The 14980-nt window shown below is 39.1% G+C and overlaps 1 protein-coding gene across 5 annotated transcripts in view; it reads left to right on the forward strand.

The window, feature by feature from the left end:
- The window catches only part of LOC149162988 (RNA helicase family protein), a 405052-nt gene that overhangs the window by 128385 nt on the left and 261687 nt on the right, over nucleotides 1-14980 (forward strand). For all 5 annotated transcript variants that reach the window (XR_016261962.1, XM_089437477.1, XM_089437478.1 and 2 more), the window contains exons 8-9: nucleotides 5711-5783; nucleotides 5924-6019. Coding sequence is in view for 4 of the 5 variants with exons in the window: in XM_089437477.1 (XP_089293603.1) it covers nucleotides 5711-5783; nucleotides 5924-6019 (169 nt within the window). In the remaining variant the exon portion in view is untranslated. The remainder of the gene's footprint in view (nucleotides 1-5710; nucleotides 5784-5923; nucleotides 6020-14980) is intronic.

The raw sequence follows: 14980 nt of genomic DNA on the forward strand, positions 1-14980 counted from the left end.
CCCTAAGGTCTAACAATGGTGGGGAATACACCTCTTAATTGTTAATTTCATATTGTAAGGATGCTGGTATTAAGAGAAAGCTCATTGTGCCCTACTATCTCGAACAAAATGGATTGGTCGAAAGGAAGAATAGGTCAATTGAAGAAGGCATTTGAACTATGCTCCTTGATCAAGATCTACCGAATTTCTTATGGGATAAAGCGGCGATGACTCCTACGTATGTTCAAAATAGAAGTGCTCATAAGAGTCTTGATAATACTACAGTTGAAGAAGTATTCACAGGAAAGAAGCCGAGTGTGGATCATGCATATTTGGAAGTCTAGCATATGTCCATGTTTTGAAAGACAAGTGAAAGAAGTTGGACTCGACAAGCACCAAGAGAATATTCGTTGGTTATAGTCTTCATCAAAAGCATTTACAATTTATATAAAGGAAGGAAGACACATTGAAGTAAGCAGGGATGTCATATTTGATGAGAATCAAGCTTACAAGAAATCAAAGGACATTCCTATTGATTCTGATGACAAAGAAGTTCCCGTATTTGAAGAAGATGAAGTTCATCATGAGAACCCTACTAATGATGAAGAAGAAGGACCAAGTGAGCCTATTCAATCGGTGGTTATCTCAACCACAAGGAAGAGGCCAAATTGGTTGAGAGCTACATTAGAAGATGCTGAAGGACATGAAGCTGCGAAAGGGTCCTCCAGGGAAAGTAAGAAATCGAAAAGGTATTCTGGTTATGTTGCATATATGACAAAATTGATTGAAGTCAAACCATCTACATTCTAGGAAGTTGAGCATGAAGATGTTTGGAAGAAAGCTATGCAGGAAGAATATCAATCCATCATGAAGAATGGGGTTTGGGAAATTGTTCCTAGACCTAGTGACAAATTGGTTGTTATAGCGAAGTAGATCTATAAGATGAAACATGCTGTTGATGGAAGTATAGGCAAGTACAAAGCAAGGTTCGTCGCAAGGGGTTTCTCTCAAAAGGTAGGCATTGACTATGAAGAAACCTTTGCACCTGCAACAAGGTATACTACCATTAGATCGTTGGTTTCATTGGCTGCTACAATGGGATGGAACATCCATCAAATGGATGTTAAGACTGCATTTCCAAATGGGACCATTGATGAGGAAGTGTACATCGAACAACCTGAAGGATTTGAAGTGAATAGCAGGGATTTTCATGTTTGCATATTCAAGAAGGCCCTCTATGGCTTGGAGCAAGCACCAAGGGCATGGTATGCGAGAATGGATGCATATTTTCTCAGAATTGGGTTTGTGAAGAGCATTGCTGATCCGAATCTATATATCAAAGTCGTGAATAATGAGCCCGTCATTATTCTAATGTATGTGGATGATCTATTCATCACTGGTGTAGAACGAAGAATTCAAGAATGCAAGATGATGTTGGCAGCTGAAGTTGAGATGAAGGATCTAGGACTGATGCACTACTATCTAGGTCTAGAAGTATGGCAAAGACCCCTGGAAATATATTTGGGGTAAGGAAAGTACATCATCAAGTTATTGCAGAAATTTGGGATGATGGATTGCAAGCCGATGATCACTCCTATGATCACCAACCTCAAGAAGCTGAGGAGCTGCAACTCTAGTCACGTGGATCCTACCTCATATCGACAGTTGGTGGGTTCCTTGATGTATCTGGTAAATACTAGGCCAAATATATGTATTGGAGTGAACATTCTTTGTCAGTTTTAGTTGGAGTCTTGTCATGATCACTGGATAACTACCAAACATTTATTGAGGTATCTTCATACCACTATACATCACTACCTAAAGTATGATAGTAAGGAAGTCAAGCTAATTGGCTTCACAGACTCTGATTGGTGTGTCATTGAGACCGATGGAAGGAGCACTACCGAAGGATGCTTTAATCTGGAGCTTCTATGATCTCATGGATGAGTAGGAAGCAAGATCCTGTTGCATTGAGTAGTACCAAGGAAGAATATGTGGCTGCATGTGAAGTAGGAAAAGGGGTTGTTTGGTTAAGGAAGCTTCTGACAAATTTATTCGAGAAGTCTCAGGTCTTACTGCGATTAATTGTGATAATCAAAGTTGTATCAAGATGTCTGGAGATCCTGTGTTTCATTCGAGGTCGAAACATATCAATAACATGTTCCACTTTTTTAGGAACTTGGTGCAGGATGGGATCGTGAAGTTAGAGTATGTTCCAACAGACGAACAGGTAGCAGACATTCTGACAAAGGCTCTTCCTAATAAGAAGTTCGAATATCTAAGGAACTTGCTGGGTTTGGTAGATATTGGTGATTGTATTGATGATAAGGTATTGGAAGAGATTTGTTGAGGTTTTGCGAGTGAAGCATTGCCTGGGGAGACATCAGGCTGGCACTCTGTGTTCATGTCTGGAATCCCGGAATTGAAAAGGTGGTGTGGATACACACATGTATGTTTGGGTTGGTGGTTAGCAAGTAAGCTCTATGGTACATAGAGGGGCTAAAAGCTTGAGTCCACCTTATTCCCACTTGGATAGATTGCCCTGGTCAGGAATCTAGTACTATGTATATACCGACAACATTATCATTTCTTCCACAATAGGACAAAATACAGTGTTCAAAAATACCTGGAAAATGCCTTTAGAATCAAATGATGAGGAGCATAGAAAAGTAAGTTGAAACTTGGAACACCTTTGCTACGATCAGAAATTTGTGCCCTCAAATTAATTCTAGTTCAGTTTAATGGTGCAATTTTCTGCGTGTTGGGAGCCCTCTTTATGTTGCAGGCCTGCCCTGGAATTGAATTGGAATAACTTTGAATTTGGTGAAAAGTTAAAACGCCCTGCTCAAGAAATCTGCGACCTCCTTACAGAAGAAATTCCACTTCAGATATTTAAGAATATATAATTTCAAAAGATTGCAGTCTTTGTTTATGTGTGCACAACCTCAACACATTCAGGGAATAACCACTGTTATCAATTCTCATACCTAGGTTACCATAAAACTCCTTAAGCGTAGGTTCTGCAATCTTTGCCCTCAATGGATTTGCCCAATCCAACGTTGAACTTGGCATCCAATTGCTGCTTGGTTTCACGATGTTGCTCCTACTGCATCCCGACACTCAATTTATAGGTACACAACCTCAATATTCCGCACTCTTTATGTGCTCTGTCTCCACACTCAACACACAGTGATCATGAACACGTGCTTATTTGCTGCTATATTCAACAAACATGACAAAGCTTCACGATTTTACGTTCTTAACTTTGCTCCACAACCTTTTGTCAAATTAGTTACGAATACCTTGAATGACTTCGCCGTTCACTGTCCACGGTCTCAGTCTTGGTCTCAGTCCCAGGCTCAGTTATAATGTGGCCTCGCGATTGCATGCATGTCAACTTCTCGTCGCGATTCTTTTTCTTTTCGACTTGGAAATGTCATGTCTCGCCCCATGATGCGCCCTGCCATTCGAACGACTTAGATGCATAAGGAATCTCATCCTTGCGATTGTAACAAGATTCAGTCCGTCAATGACCAGACACACAGGCTTGCGCGCTCATTGATATAAAATTTCGCTTTGTTGTGCACTGTTTTCCACAGGTTCGCAACCACGGGTTTTGGACCCTATGTGCTAACTCCACTGTGCCTTCATTGACCTTCCCTGGTGGCAACGCGAACATGCAGTAGTTCGTTATCATGTTTCTTCATAGGCCCCTTCCAAATATTGGACGAAAATTACAAAGAATTACACCAAAGCTTTAGACTTGGCATTTAAATGTTTATTTGACACTCCACGCTTTCTCAAATCCCAGGGTAAAATCTTTTTGTCTCTTTGTGCATTGTGATCTCTATTGCTTTACTGTCTATGTGGTTGAATTTATGAAGTATAATTACTTAATGATCATGTTGTTGCGCTAAATAACATCTACATCATTGGAAGTAATTATCATAGTTCATAAATAAAATACTTCTATCTATTGTACTAGAAAAATCAACACTTGTATTGTCCAATTGCATCCACTCCTTGGACCAACTTCCACTCTGCTGATCACTTCCTTTTTTATGGTAGTTTCGAATAAGGGCACCCATTGACAGATTGATAGAGATGCCTGGATTACTTTATTGTGTAAGGCATATCCTAATGGCATAGTTTTGATGTGACACTTTCAAGGCCCTCCTAGTATTTCCTTATTTTCATTTTGTTAAGTTTTTGTTGCATGCATATGTAGCCCTTGTAGTCTTAACCCTTTATTGAATCTCCCTCCTTGTTAAATTGGCATCAATGTCTCGATCCTTCCATCACTTACTTTCACTATACTGCGAAAAACATTGTTTTACTAGAGCTATGCCTTCAGATCACCTTTGAGCTTCATTGTTATAGCTTTAGTGATCCTCATACCTATGGATACACCCCTTGAGTTGGAGAAGAGGCAACCTAAAGTGAGAGGATGGGTTACTTAGGTGACATTGGTGAGTGGCCTAGTAGTGCCCTCATGGGTTGCACCTTTTGGATTAGGTATTTTATCATTAAGTGAGAGATGGTAATGTAACTGTTGATGATTAGAGCTTGAGCAGGTACTTCTGCACAAGCCTAAGTGTCTGGGTGTGCAAAAGTCGCTGAAAGTCTCTTTAGGATACTTGCTCAAGTATTGAGTATGTTTCTTTTGTAATTTAGCCTAAGTCTAATTTAGGAAAAACACAATTAATTGTGTTGGCTATTGAGCTAAAGAAACTGAGGAAAAATGAAGTATATACTTTAGTAAGTAACTTTATTAATGTTCAATTGATGACCACAAAAGTAGGTCAATGGGACTGAAGAAGAGTACAGTTAGTATGACTACAATGTGGGAGTGCAGGCACATCTCCTGAAAAAATGCTTTATGATTTAATCTCAACTGTTGATTTCAAGTGAGGCGAAATCTAATCTCAGCTGTCAATCACTTTGGAGATAAGGGTTAGGGATTTAGCTAAATGAGAAGTTATTAAAGGAAGGCTAAGGAGAGAAGAAAGACACACCACACGTTGAGCACAAGGCATTGAGAGAGGCATCTTAGTGGTGGGTGGAGGGACTTTCACTCAAGTGTGCCAGGTCTAAGGAAGGTGCAAGGGTGCAGCGTAGGAGATTCAGATCAGCCAAGCAGATCAAGGATAGACCTAGGGCTTGATCAGCTGGATCAGATCAAGAGTATGTTGTATTTATAATTTCCTCAGTGGGCCATTTTCCCAGTAAGGGAGCTCAAGTAGATTCTGATTATTATTAATGAAGAACTGATTTGATTGGGCAGAAATTTGTGTGTGCGCACGTGCGTAATTGAAATTGGTTGTGGTGCTTCCACTGAATGATATTTGTTTATGTTAAGAACCCAATAATGCTTTTATACAGTGGATCTGTGATAAATCTGCTAGGAATTAATTGCCAGGGTGCTGGCTTCAGAATTTAACAGTAACACTACCTTAAATTTATATTTTGCAGAAAACCTGGTTTGTTTCTTTCATTTACTTGAGAAATGTAAGTTTTTGAGAATATGTTCCAGTTAACATGGCCATGCTTTTTTGCAAAAAGGTGTTGTTATGGGCTGTCTTTATACCCTTTGCATTGCCTTGTTTCATGATAATGTTGATATTGAAGTATTTTATAAAAATCAGCACACTTAATGTGAAACGTTTTCTGTATGAAGCTTTTTTTGTTCTTTTCTTTCTGAATATCAGTATTGTCTTACATCTATTTACAGTGGTAAAAAGCAACATCAAACAAATGCTGAAGAATCATTACCAAGTAGAGAACCGGCAATAATATCAGTGGAAGTAAGTTTTACAGTTTATCTTGAGACTTTGTAGTTTTCTTTTGTTGGCTTTTTATTTTTTGTTACTCTCAATGCTTTTCTAGGGTTTTGTTTTCATCTACGGCTAATGTGTGGCTCTTAACTGGTTAAAAAAATCTGCAGGGTAGGGCACATGATGTGCAGATTTATTATCTTGAAGATGCTGTTCCAAATTACTTGCATGCTGCAGTATCAACTGTGTCATCAATTCATCATCAGGTTGATTTCTATTGCTTGTCATCTCAACGGTGCCTCTGTTTTTAGGGCAAATAGTTTTTGCACTATCAGTTTGTATTCTACTTGAGGCAGCATCTAATTTTAACAGGAGAAAATATTGAAATCAAAATTTTATTAATATCTACTTCTCTCCTCATTTATTGCTCACCTGTCCTCCTCCATATATAGAGATTCCAACACCAGTTGGGTTTTTGACTAATGACATTGAAAATCCCTAACTTTTGCATATGAAATTAAAGGTATGCTTTGACTCATGGTTTTTGGATCTCATGAAAAGTTCCATTGGTTATCACGATTCACAAGTACATGTTTCTTTCCTGCAATATACAAGATTTTGCATCTTATTAAGGTACTACTTTGTATGTGTACTTTTACCATTGAAACACAATATTTCTGCATGATTTATATTTTTACTCTGCAAAAAGAAGAGACTCTTTTCATTATACAACACCATAAGCCTTAGATTGGGCTGTAGAATATTGATTATAAGCTAGTGTAGTTTTGTGTGTTATGTAAAAATTAGTTAGATTAGGTTTATTACTTAATTTTCAGTTAAATTAGATGAAAGGGCACGATCATAAGATCATGCCCTTTCCCCAAAGGGTGTCCATGGCAGTATATAAGCCAGGAACCCCAATTGTAATCATCATCATTTTAATAAAATATTTATATATCTATTTTTGCGTATCAGAAGTTTTTTGTTTCATCTGGTATCAGAGCATCGATCCTGCCGCCTGCAACACTGTTCAACCACCATTATCTTCATTCCTCCACGCTCATCATTCTACCGATTGTCTTTTATCCTTTACATTTGGCATGCCCTTCCAATGCAGTCGTTTTTTTTTCGTGATTCGCTGCCACTGCAAACCATAATACGCGCTGTCACAATCCCGCTCCCTGTTCTGCCATCCGCTATCCGTCGCATCTGCAGAGTATCCGGTCCAAATCTGCATTTTTTCCAGTGGGTAAGCTATCGTTCTTTAATTGGTACGCTGAAATTTGCCTGAGTTCTGCGGTAATAACAGGGGAAACGTGGCAGTACGGCCGGAAACGCGTTTCCTGGCCGTACCAAACGCGTTTCCGCGTTTCGTCCCAGTTTCCAGCCGGAAACGGCCCCCCCCCCCACATTTCCTGCAACATAGCTTCAAATTTCTTATTATCCCAATATCAATTTCCAGATTAGCAATCACATCAGCATGATAGTAAAATGTAGATAGAAGATAAACATAAACAGTAGAAGACAAGCCAAGACAAGAAGACACAAGATGTGGCACTAGCAAGGGACAAACCACATTGTGGGGAAACCTTTGATCAATTCTTCTTATATTCTTCAATAATTCAGCAGAGAGAGAGAGAGAGATAGAACAAATATGCAATTATGATATTTTATGACAGGTACAGCAAACCCTAACCAGCAAAGTCAAAGCTGGTCAAACATGTCAGATTTGACCTCCAATCAGCGCGGTCATCAACCCAAACAACTCGGCCTCCAACAGCAAGGAGAAGCAGCCCAAAACAGTCTGAAAATCACTGTAAAACTTTAGTCAACTGCAGTCAGCCCTGCGGCCAGCCCTAGCACAGTCAACGCTGGTCAACGCAGGGTCAAGGAGGGGTCCAGAATGCTGTCCAGAACTGCAGCCTGCCTAGGAGAGGCAGCCTAACCCAATCCGCACTCAAGGAGAGAAGACACTGTCAAAAACGCAGTCAAAACCCTTCTGCAACTTCGGTCAACCTTAATCAACGCTGCCCTAACAGAAATCAGAATTCGGCCTTCCACACGTGTGAGAGAGACAACTCCAGAAATGCGTACCCAAACAAGAGAGAGAAGGATGAGATGAGATGATGAAATGAAGCCATGAGGTCTCCTCTTTTTATAGCAACGTTGAGGTTAAGTTGGGGGTGAAAAATAACTAATTTGTTTGCTGGCCGACCTTGACAAATTGTCAAGAATATAAATAAATTCATATCTCCATAAATACATGTCGGAATCGGATGATCCTTAGATCAATCCTACACCTCTCGGAGAGAGGAATCCAAGAAAAATATCAGCTGTTCCAAATAAGGTGACCCACATGGAGTTTGACCTTAGTTGCCCATTTTAACAGGTTTGCTTCTATTTCCTTCATCTTTCATTTTAATTGACTGCACAATTTATATCAGATCTGGTATATTGATATAACAGTGGTATAATCATCATAATACCAGCCTAAAGAACCTTCACATTAAGCTAATAACTCATATAAAGCATCAAGAATCAATCACAAAGTTTTAATCTACTAATTTTGTTGTTTTATGGTGAAGGTCATATGATTTTCAAGGTCTGATTTGAAATTGCAGAGGTCTGATCTGAAAGTTATAAGTTTGATTTAATTATCGCAGTGGTGTTTTCATTGGCATATTGCTCTGAAAAACACATCTAAATGAGCCTAATAACTCAAAGAAGTAGCATGGAGCATGTAAGGGCTTAAATCACTTGTTTTCATAAGTTTCTCTTTCTAATCTTGGGAATGTTTGCATCATAATATCTTGCTGGTCTGATTTTCTTAAGTCTAGTGCAATTTTGAAGTAATAGCATTGTAAGAAATTTATTGGTAAATTGGCCATATAAGTCTTTCCTTGACTTTCCTCTTTGCTTTTTGCATTATTGCATCATTGCATTAGTATCTTGCACTCATTTTTAATCACCACTAGCAATCTCAATTAGAGCTTGTTTCTATTGTCATCTAATGAGCTTCATTGGTTTATGATTCAAGTCGTAATTTGCTAATTGGGCCTAATCATTGAATAACATAACATCTTGTTGGCATAATTAATAAAGCTCTAATAATTGGAATTGCCAATTTCATTTCATTTGAATTGCTAGCATTGTCTCATTGTTTCATTAAGTGCTATAATCTGTTCTTGTGATCATAAGTGAAATTAAATAACAAGTTCTAATAATTTTTGACTAATTGTGTCATCACTTGTGCTTCACTAGAATTGTGTTATCTTACTTCATTTGAGATAGTTATTTGTTCTTTAAGTGCTTCATTTAATTGCTCTTATATTGAATATCTCTATAATTGTTTGGATCTCAAATAAATCTTGTGAAGTACTTAACTCGCCTAACAATCTCACTTAAAGATAAGAACTCGTCTTGCCCTTGCATTTTAGGATTAGCCATGCATTAATTAACTTACCTCCAAGCATAAGCTTGGTTGAAAGATAATAGGACCACCTATTTCACCCAACGTGCGAAGTCTGGACCCTCACTTGTGGTTAACACAGTGACCTTGCAGTCGTCAAAGCCATAGTCTCTACAGCACTAGAGGCATTGGGTAGTTAGAACTCCAAAGCAGGTATTGTTAATATAGCCTTTGCTGTCTTCTCCTGGGCTTCTCTCCACAAGCTACACTTGAGACTACCTTCTAAATAATTGAGAGAAAGGATTCATTTAAATAGACATCTAATTTAAAATTAACCAAGAATTTGCACTTCACATAGATCTAGGTGTCGCATTTCATATAAGATAGTGTGCATCCTAAGCTGCAACTGTTCATTCTGTGACTTGGTAAATAATCTAATTTTGCAAATAATTTGACTCCATAAGGCACTGGTCTTTCCAATAATCTAATCAAATTGTGCTAATAATTAAAGTTGCAAATCATCATTAACTAGGTTTCTTTGCCATTCAATTGTTGTTGAGAAATCAATGCTAGTAGTAATTAGGGTTTGATTCCTCATTGGTAATTACTTGTGAATTATGCTGGCTTCTTTTACTTCTTTATTATATTATGTTTCATCAAGCAATTACAAATATATGAGTATATGAAGATCACAAGAATAAGAGACACAAGATGTAGGTGGACAACCAGGGAAAAACCCCTAAAAGGGGAAAGCCCAGTCAAAACTCTTCCTTCAGTAGATTCAAAGACAAGATAGTCCAAGACTCTTTTGACCTAGATAAAGACTTCCCCCAATCACCAAGTCAACCCTTCCTTCTTCTTCAAGTGATGTTCTCCCAGCAGCAACTGCAAGACCCATAATTCATAAAATTGACAAATTTAATGATTCTAAAGCTCTGAGAGCAGTTTAAGAAACCCTAAGTCAGGGATTTAATAGGGTATGACCAATATTACTTTTAGAATATACTACTATGTAATACATGTGCAAAATTTAACAATTTTATATTGAGTACCAACCTGGAGTTCTGTGGTTGAAGGTGTCTCTGCATTGCGGTGGCTCTCACTCCCGATTCCATTACCAAAACGACCAAAACCTCCCAGCCAAACTGGGTACAACCTAGGTACTCAATTCTAAAATGCTTCCCAATTGGTATAATCTGGCCCCCGTGCCCAAAAAGTTCAAGAACAACCAAGGCTAAGTCCTTACTATCTGTAACTTTCTATTAAAATTTTTCTCCTTCCTTCTCCTGAAATTTTTTCCTTTCTTAAAAACTTCATCTCATTTCCCTTTATATTTTTTCCCTGGGGCTCTTCTCGAACTTTAAATCTGTTGCATGACCGTCTCTCTTCTATGCTGGCTTCACGAGGAAGGTAAGGCATTGATAATTAAATGCCGTGGTCTCTCTTTAAGATGACAGGTTTTATCATTACTTTTGAAACCTATACGTATGATATTACTCACCCTCCATAATATTAATATTGTAACGTGCCTTTATGAATTGGTTGGGTTAGGTAAAATAAGATATTATATTCCCTTTTGTTTGCTTTATCTAATTTTTTTGTTTTGTTTTGTGTTTGTATAACATGCATAGAATCCTTTTTAAATGTTCATTCCTTTTATTTATACTTGTCCCTTTTTTTTATTCGTATAATTTATATTCCATTTTAATTTTGTATAGTATAGTGTATTAATTGTTATTTTATTTTGAATAATATTCTATTGTTATCTATTATGATGACGACACACACTAAAATACATATTACAATATTTTTTTTTTTTGAGTTAGGTATTTATTTAGTATTTTCAACAATTACATCTTTTATCCTATGCTTGAAAATTCTTCATAATTTAATATGAATACTAGTGCAGTGCAGGGGACGCATGCATATGTAGCTATCATATGCATGCTAATAATTCACATTTTGTTTGTACTGGTAGATGGGTCATTACAACAACTTTGAGCTGACAGAAGTAGAATTTTGACCTACCCAGCAACAGAACTTCGACCTGTAGTAGAATTTCGGCCCCAGCAATAGCCCAACAACTTCGCACGTGTAAGAGAAAGATGGCCTAAAACTTCGACTTTGTCTTCTCCTTCAATATTTTTCCTTCTCTTGGAATTTCACACCTTTTTCTGTATCTCTTTCTTGTGTATCGAACTTGTTGAGTGAGTGAGAAAATGGATCAAACTGCTTATCTATATATAGCCTCTTCTGGGGGTTGAATAGCCTTAATGTAGGCCGACTTCATCATCATAGGGCCGACTTGGTGTGGAGGAATCAAATGACCTATTTGACTCAAAAATAGTTCTTTTTATATGATACAAAAGCAAAGAAGGGTCCAATAAAATTTACAATGACTCTATTGACTTAGTATAAAACCTAGAAGCCTATAATGGAGACTTTGACCTATAAACATGGTGACCCAAGCATGAAACCCATGCTTTAATAAGTCACTATAAAATTTCTTTTGACGAATAAATTACATTATACAAATATGAAGACCAAACCTAGTTACATTCTTCAACACTCCCTCTTAACTAGGGAGGTATTCATATATACATATATAAGTACATGGAAGATCTCAAAAACACATGAACTACGAAAATATCAGGTACACTCAGTGCCATAGACTAGATACCTGACCAGGGTTATCTATCCGGGTGGGACTAAGATGGACTAAAGTTTTCAGCCACTCTAGGTACCATCAGAATTACTAACTAGCCATCAACCCTAGGATCTTGGTGCGTATCCAAGGTTAGAGCTCTAAGACCAACACCATCGTCCCTCTTTGGGATCAGGAAATCAAACACACATAGGCCGACCAGATGTCCTCCCAAGCATCCACCATTAGATGCTTCATCTCTCCCCATGAAACTTTTTCCAAGCATGCTTTTAGAGCGTTCAACCTTTTTATGGAGAGATTTACTTGTACAAACACAAACCTTAATAGTAAACTTTTCAAATACACAAACCTTCAAGCTTAGGATGCTGCTTATATCATCAGCAAGTTATCAAATACATCTTGTTGGAAGCTTTCTTCTATCACTTCTTTCATTTCTTCAGTAGCACCAAATACATCCTTAGATCTTCTTGGGTACCTTTGAATTCAATGTGTTTACTGTCATAATGTGCCCTCTGTGAAAATTCTTAAACCGGAATCCCTACTGCAACAATTGATGATATTTCTCCTATTTTTTAAATTCCTTTAAACAAATTACTTGCATATTCCTACGACAAATATCGAAATACATACACTACAACCTTCACTTAATTAAATATAATGCGGAAACAAGAAACTGAGCAAGAAGGAAAATACAACACATTGACACCGTTATTTTTGGACAAATGTCCTCGGAAAAACCCAATGTGGGAAAATCGGTGCAACAAATCTGAGGGTTTTAATTATTAAGCAGAAGTTATTTTTGAATACAAACTCTGGGTGCCTTGTTGGCAATCCAGTACAAACAATATCACTTGGGAGAAGAAATTAGTGAGATTACCTCACTCTACACTGCAAGTCTTGGCTGATCCGGTAGCTGAACCAATGAGTCCCTGGCTATCTCTGTGTTGCCTCTGTGCAGTCACTGTGTGGGCCTGCATGACTGCCTTTGAGGCATTGTGTCACCTATTTGCTGGATCAATTTGCTCTTAGGAGCTTTGAATTCATCCCTCCCGGCTCAGAATGTCAAAACCCCCAGCAAAATCTCGGACTTCTGCGTGGAAGGCATTGCGCTACTCTGCGTGAGCCCTTCTTGGCTCTGCGTGACCCTCATTGGGCACTGCGCTGCCTCCTCCTTGTCTTTCTCGGGCTCTTTGCTGTGTATTCTTGGCTCCGGAGAAGATTCTCCAACCAAAACTAGCTTTGCCCCTCTCTGTGTCATCACCATGAAATAACTGTGCTGCTCTCTGGCTCAGAATTCGATATGACTGGTCAACTCTTGGTGTACTTTCCATATGAGCCTCAAGCCTCCTTAAATAATCTTCTCGTTGACATTCAACGGCGCAGATTAGAAGCTAATCAATGGCTAAGATCATTTCTGCTTGATCCTAGTCTTCTTCTAGAAGTTACACCCATAGTTACATTAATACCCATTAATTATTTTAATTTCCTAAGTTTAGACTTAGGGATCCATTAAAAATAATTAATTAGTTTAATAAAATTGTTTCTGGATGGAATTTCCCAAAACGCTTTCTAGGTTCTTTGGATTACATGTGCCTAAGCATTCCTTTAAAATTTGAGGCTTAGAGCACATCCGATGCTACTAGAAATCAACACTCCCTCTTAGCGAGGAATGTGCTCTAGCAATGCGTCCCATTGTAGCATCACCTTGACTTCATAACATCATCCTCTGCGCTACTGATGTCTGACATGCTGTCCACCAAATATTGTGTTGCTGCTGCAACTGTACTGCTGCTGACCTTGCCACTATCAACACTGCATCCGTACTACAACTCCCTCTCAAGTGTTGCATCTGTGTTGCTGCTAGCACTGCCACTGCTAACACTTCATTTGCACTGCAACTGAAAAACATCCCAAAATCTGAACACGCGTTCAGCATAGATGCATCTCGATGCTGAAGTTCTGACTACTGCTAGTCCCACACTATCCTTTTGAAGCCACTGCGCTGCTGCTGCAACTACACTATTCTTCTCAGTACTGCTGCAACTCTGCACTACACTGCTCAGATTTGGCGTTCTAGCAACTGCATCTGTCGCTCCAACACTCCTCTGCACCAACTGACACTGGTCCATCCTGCTACTTTTGATCTAGTCTCCTGTTGCAAGGAATTGATCCAAGAGGTGGGCTCCCCAAGGATCCTGCCCATTTGTAGCTCTTTCAAACTACAACTCTAAATCAATCCACCTCCATCCTGGAGGTATCTCGGCTATCATGGCAAACTCCTCCTCGATCTTTGCAGGTGTAGCCTTCGGATCATGCTTCTCATCTTTGTCCTTCTTCCTGGGAGGACATTGTGTTGCGTAGTGACCCATTTCACCACACCTAAAGCATTTTATCTTCAAGTCCTTCTTACGCCTCTGTTGCTCCTGCTGCCCCTTGGATGCGAGGGCTGCATTCTCTTCCTCCTCATTGGACTTCGACCCATCGCTGCTGCTTTCGTCAAGCTTACACTTGACTAGATCTCTTCTTAGCTCTTCTTGCTTGAGAGCTGCCCACATACTATCCCAATCTAGCAAAGCCGCCCTAGCCAGGATGCTCTGGACAAAGACTTGCCACTCTTCTGAGATTGAATTTAGGGTCAGTCTCACCATCTCGGAACCTTGAGGTGTAGACCCCATAGCTGCTAACTCGTCCCGGATCTCTTGAAGCTTTGTGAGGAATGGATCAATGGCTCCCACTTCATCTTCCGCTGCTCGGAAGATCCTTGATACAACGTTGCCAAGGCATCCCACATCTCCTTAGCAGTCCCTCTGCTAGTGATGTGACATACCATGTGATCCGTTACTCTATCAAGGATCATCCTCTTGGCCTTTGCCATTTCTCCCCTGTACTTCTTCAGCGGATTTGGATCTGCAAGCTCAACCACCACGCTGTCGATATATGCCTTGAGAAAATGCTCATCTAGAAGGCACAACATTCTTGCCTTCCAGATCACATAGTTGGATGCCCCATCCAACCTGTCCTGATCTCTCAACCCACTGGCTGCCATTTCTGCCACGAAAATGTCGAACTGCTCCTCTGTGTCTCTTACTACTGCTGCTTAACCAATAAGAAAATAGAATTCTTGGATGGAAGTCTACTAAGGAAAAATTCCCT

Source organism: Pinus tabuliformis, chromosome 5_2, assembly GCF_031772625.1.
Source record: "Pinus tabuliformis cultivar Carrire ecotype Pingquan chromosome 5_2, CPIR1, whole genome shotgun sequence".
NCBI lineage: Eukaryota > Viridiplantae > Streptophyta > Pinopsida > Pinales > Pinaceae > Pinus > Pinus tabuliformis.